The 3,415-nt window shown below is 41.8% G+C and overlaps 1 protein-coding gene across 1 annotated transcript in view; it reads left to right on the forward strand.

The window, feature by feature from the left end:
- Window positions 1-3,415, forward strand: part of Pspc1 (paraspeckle component 1) — an 87,798-nt gene that overhangs the window by 28,674 nt on the left and 55,709 nt on the right. Inside the window, exon 4 of the mRNA XM_013009459.1 lies at window positions 747-943. Coding sequence (XP_012864913.1) covers window positions 747-943 — 197 coding nt within the window. The remainder of the gene's footprint in view (window positions 1-746; window positions 944-3,415) is intronic.

Below are 3,415 nucleotides of genomic sequence, written 5' to 3' on the forward strand. Positions count from 1 at the left end.
TGTGTGTGTGTGTGTGTGTGTGTGTGATGAACTTGAGGCCTGGGTGCTGTCCCCGAGCTCTATGGCTCAAGGCTACAGCTCTACTTCCAGTTTTTGAGTAGTTAATTGGAGATAAGAGTCTCATGGGGACTTTTCTGGCCAGGCTGGCTTCTAATAGCAATCCTCAGATCTCAGCCTCCTGAGTGGCTAGGATTACAAGCATGAGTCACTGGTGCCAGGCTTGATCTGTGTGTTTTAGACCCTCCCCTTCCTCCATGTATATTGAATGAAATTCCAAAGGCTTTATCCATGCTAAGGTCATGGCATGTTGTAACATCAAATGCATAGGTTTAAATTCTGGTTCCATTACTCACTAGATAGGCATTCCTTTTTTGGGGGGGGGGCGGTTGTGGGGCCTGAACTCTGGGCCTGGGCGCTGTCTCTCAGCTCTTCAGCTCAACGCTAGCACTCTACCACTTGAGCCATAGCGCCACTTCCAGCTTTTTTCTTTTTACTTACGTGGTGCTGAGGAATCGAACCCAGGGCTTCATGCATGCAAGGCAAGCGCTCTACCACTGAGCCATCTTCCCAGCCCTAGATAGGCATTCCTTAATCAGTTTCTCAAACTCATATTCACTGAATCCATATCTTTACCATGAAATAATCTGTTGGACAGAATGTCTTGAATATATAAGTGCTCAATAAATGGTAGTTGTTATTTTTCTTTAGTATACATATATATATATTTTTTTTAAATGTAATTGTAGGGAAAGAGAACAACCACCACGATTTGCTCAACCTGGGACATTTGAATTTGAGTATGCATCTCGATGGAAGGCTCTTGATGAAATGGAAAAACAGCAGCGTGAGCAGGTTGATAGAAACATCAGAGAAGCCAAAGAGAAACTGGAAGCAGAAATGGAAGCAGCTAGGCACGAACACCAATTAATGCTAATGAGGCAAGGTAAAAAAGGCCTTTCATACAGATGTGATTTTTTTTTCCTCTCCATAAAAGGATATTTGTGTCCTACTGATAGATATTACTATTTGAACTACCTTGTAGGATTCCAGTGTTGGAAGTGATTATAGTAACAATAAATTTTTTTTTTAGCTAGTCCTGAGGTTTGAACTCAGGGCCTGGGCACCGTCTCTGAGCTTTCTATGCTCAAAGCTAGCATTGTACCACTTGAGCCACCTTATTCTGTTTATATGGTGTTGAGGAATCAAATCCAGGGCTTTATAAGGCAAGCACTCTACCACTAAACCACATTCCAAGCCCCTTCTCCCCCTTTTAAAAAAAAATTAACGGAAGAGAGGTCCTGTTTATTTTTATTTTTTTGTTGGGTGGGGCTTAGTGGAGGCGTGGACACTTGCTAACCCCCATTTCTTCTGCTCAAGGCTAGCGCTCTACTACTTTGCACTACAGCATCACTTCTGGTTTTCTGGTGGTTAATTGGAGGTAAGAGTCTCATGACGGCTGGGAAGGTGGCTCAGTGGTAGAGCGCTTGCCTTGCCTTGCATGCATGAGGCCCTGGGTTCGATTTCTCACCACCACATAAGCAAAAAGAAAAAAGCCGAAGTGGCGCTGTGGCTCAAGTGGTAGAGCACTAGCCTTGAGCTGAATTGCTGAGGGACAGTGCCCAGGCCCAGAGTTCAGGCCCCACGACTGGACCCAAAAAAACAAACAAACAAAAAGTCTCGTTACTTTCCTGCCCCAGGAGGTTTTAAATCTCAGTCTTCAGATCTCAGCCTCCTGAGTAGCTAGGATTATGGTGTGAGCCACCAGTGCCCAGCGAGGTCCTCTTTACAAATACAAAATAAACCCCAACAACCCAGAAACTTCTCATAGAAAATGTATGAGATCAGAAGTGTTTCAGATTATTGAGTTCTGGGTTTCAGTTTTTCTTTTTCTTCTCTTTTCTTTCTTTCTTTTTTTTTGTTTTTTTTTGCTGGTCTACCATTTGAGCCATAGCACCAATTTCGGCTTTTTCTGTTTATGTGGTACTGAGGGATTGAATGCAGGGCCTTATGCATAAAAGGCAAGCACTCTTACTACTAAGCCATATTCCCAGCCCTATGCTAGACTTTACTGTCCAGACTGGCTTCAAACCTCCATTCTGTTTTTATTGTTGTGATAGTAATAAATTATAATATTAAATATAGATTATAATAATAAATTACTATTAATCCTGTGGCTTGAACTCAGGGCTTGGGTGCTATCTCTGAGCTTTTTTACTCAAGGCTAGTACTCTTTTCTCATGGACTTTCCTGGCTTGCCTGTTTTGGAACCATAATCCTCATCATATCTCAGCCCTCTGAGTAACTTGGATTATAGACATGAGCCACTGGTGTTTAACTATAGCTGTCTTTGTTTTGTTTTGTTGGTGGTGGGGCTTGAACTCAGGCCCTGGGCACTGTACCTCAGCTCTTCAGCTCTATCATTTGAGCCACAGCAACACTTTCCATCTTCTAGTGGTTTATTCGAGATAAGAGTTTCATGGGCTTTCCTGCCTAGGCTGGTTTTGAACTACAGTCCTCAGATCTCAGCCTCCTGAGTAGCTAGAATTACAGACATGAGCCACCGGGGCCTGGCTAGTTGTCTTTTTATAGCCATTTATATTGTTGCAGCTCTTCCCTTGTCCTTAATTTTCCAAAATTTTCTTAGTTATTCCTATCACTGATGTTTTTCACTATATATATTTGTTCTTTTTTAAAATAAACATCTGATTAATTGCTACTTCGTCCTTACATACAGTTTTTGCTTTTATGTCTTATTTTAGAAAGATCTTGCCATATACAGCAGACTCAGGTCTTGATGTTTATACTTCAGCCTTCCTAGTATATGTTGCTTTTTAAAATTGTACATACCCCTGCATGATAGTACTGGGGCTTGAACGCGTGGCTGGTTCTCTGTCACTTGAGCCACTTCTCAAGCCTTCATTTTCCCCTGGTGTTTTGGAGATATGAATCTGGAGGATTTTTCTATGTCTGCTGGCTTTTGAATCTCAATTCACAGATGTCAGCCTACTTAGTACCTAGGATTATTGATATTAGCTATAGGCACCTGCTTCTGTTTTGTTATATTTAAGAGATAGGCTCTTATAGTGTTGCCCATACAGGCCTCAAATGACAAGATTCAGATGGTTTGCTGTTTGTCACCTGCTCCCATCTTTGGTACTGGCAACTCATGGGCCAGTTATCTCCCTAAGCATTTTTTGCTTAAGTTAGAGCTCTACCACTTGAACCAGTTCCTGCTTTTTTGGTGGTTAATTTTGGAGATGGGATTCTTATGGACTTTTCCTGCCTGGGTTGGCTTCAGATAGCAACCCTTAGATCTCAGCCTCCTGAATAGCTTAGATACAGCATGAGTTACTGATGCTCTTTAACTTTTGATCATTAATATAGAAGCCAGTGTTGTACTTTTTTTTTTTTTTTT

This window comes from Dipodomys ordii, unplaced genomic scaffold (genome assembly GCF_000151885.1).
Source record: "Dipodomys ordii isolate 6190 unplaced genomic scaffold, Dord_2.0 Scaffold1, whole genome shotgun sequence".
NCBI classification, from domain to species: Eukaryota; Metazoa; Chordata; class Mammalia; order Rodentia; family Heteromyidae; genus Dipodomys; species Dipodomys ordii.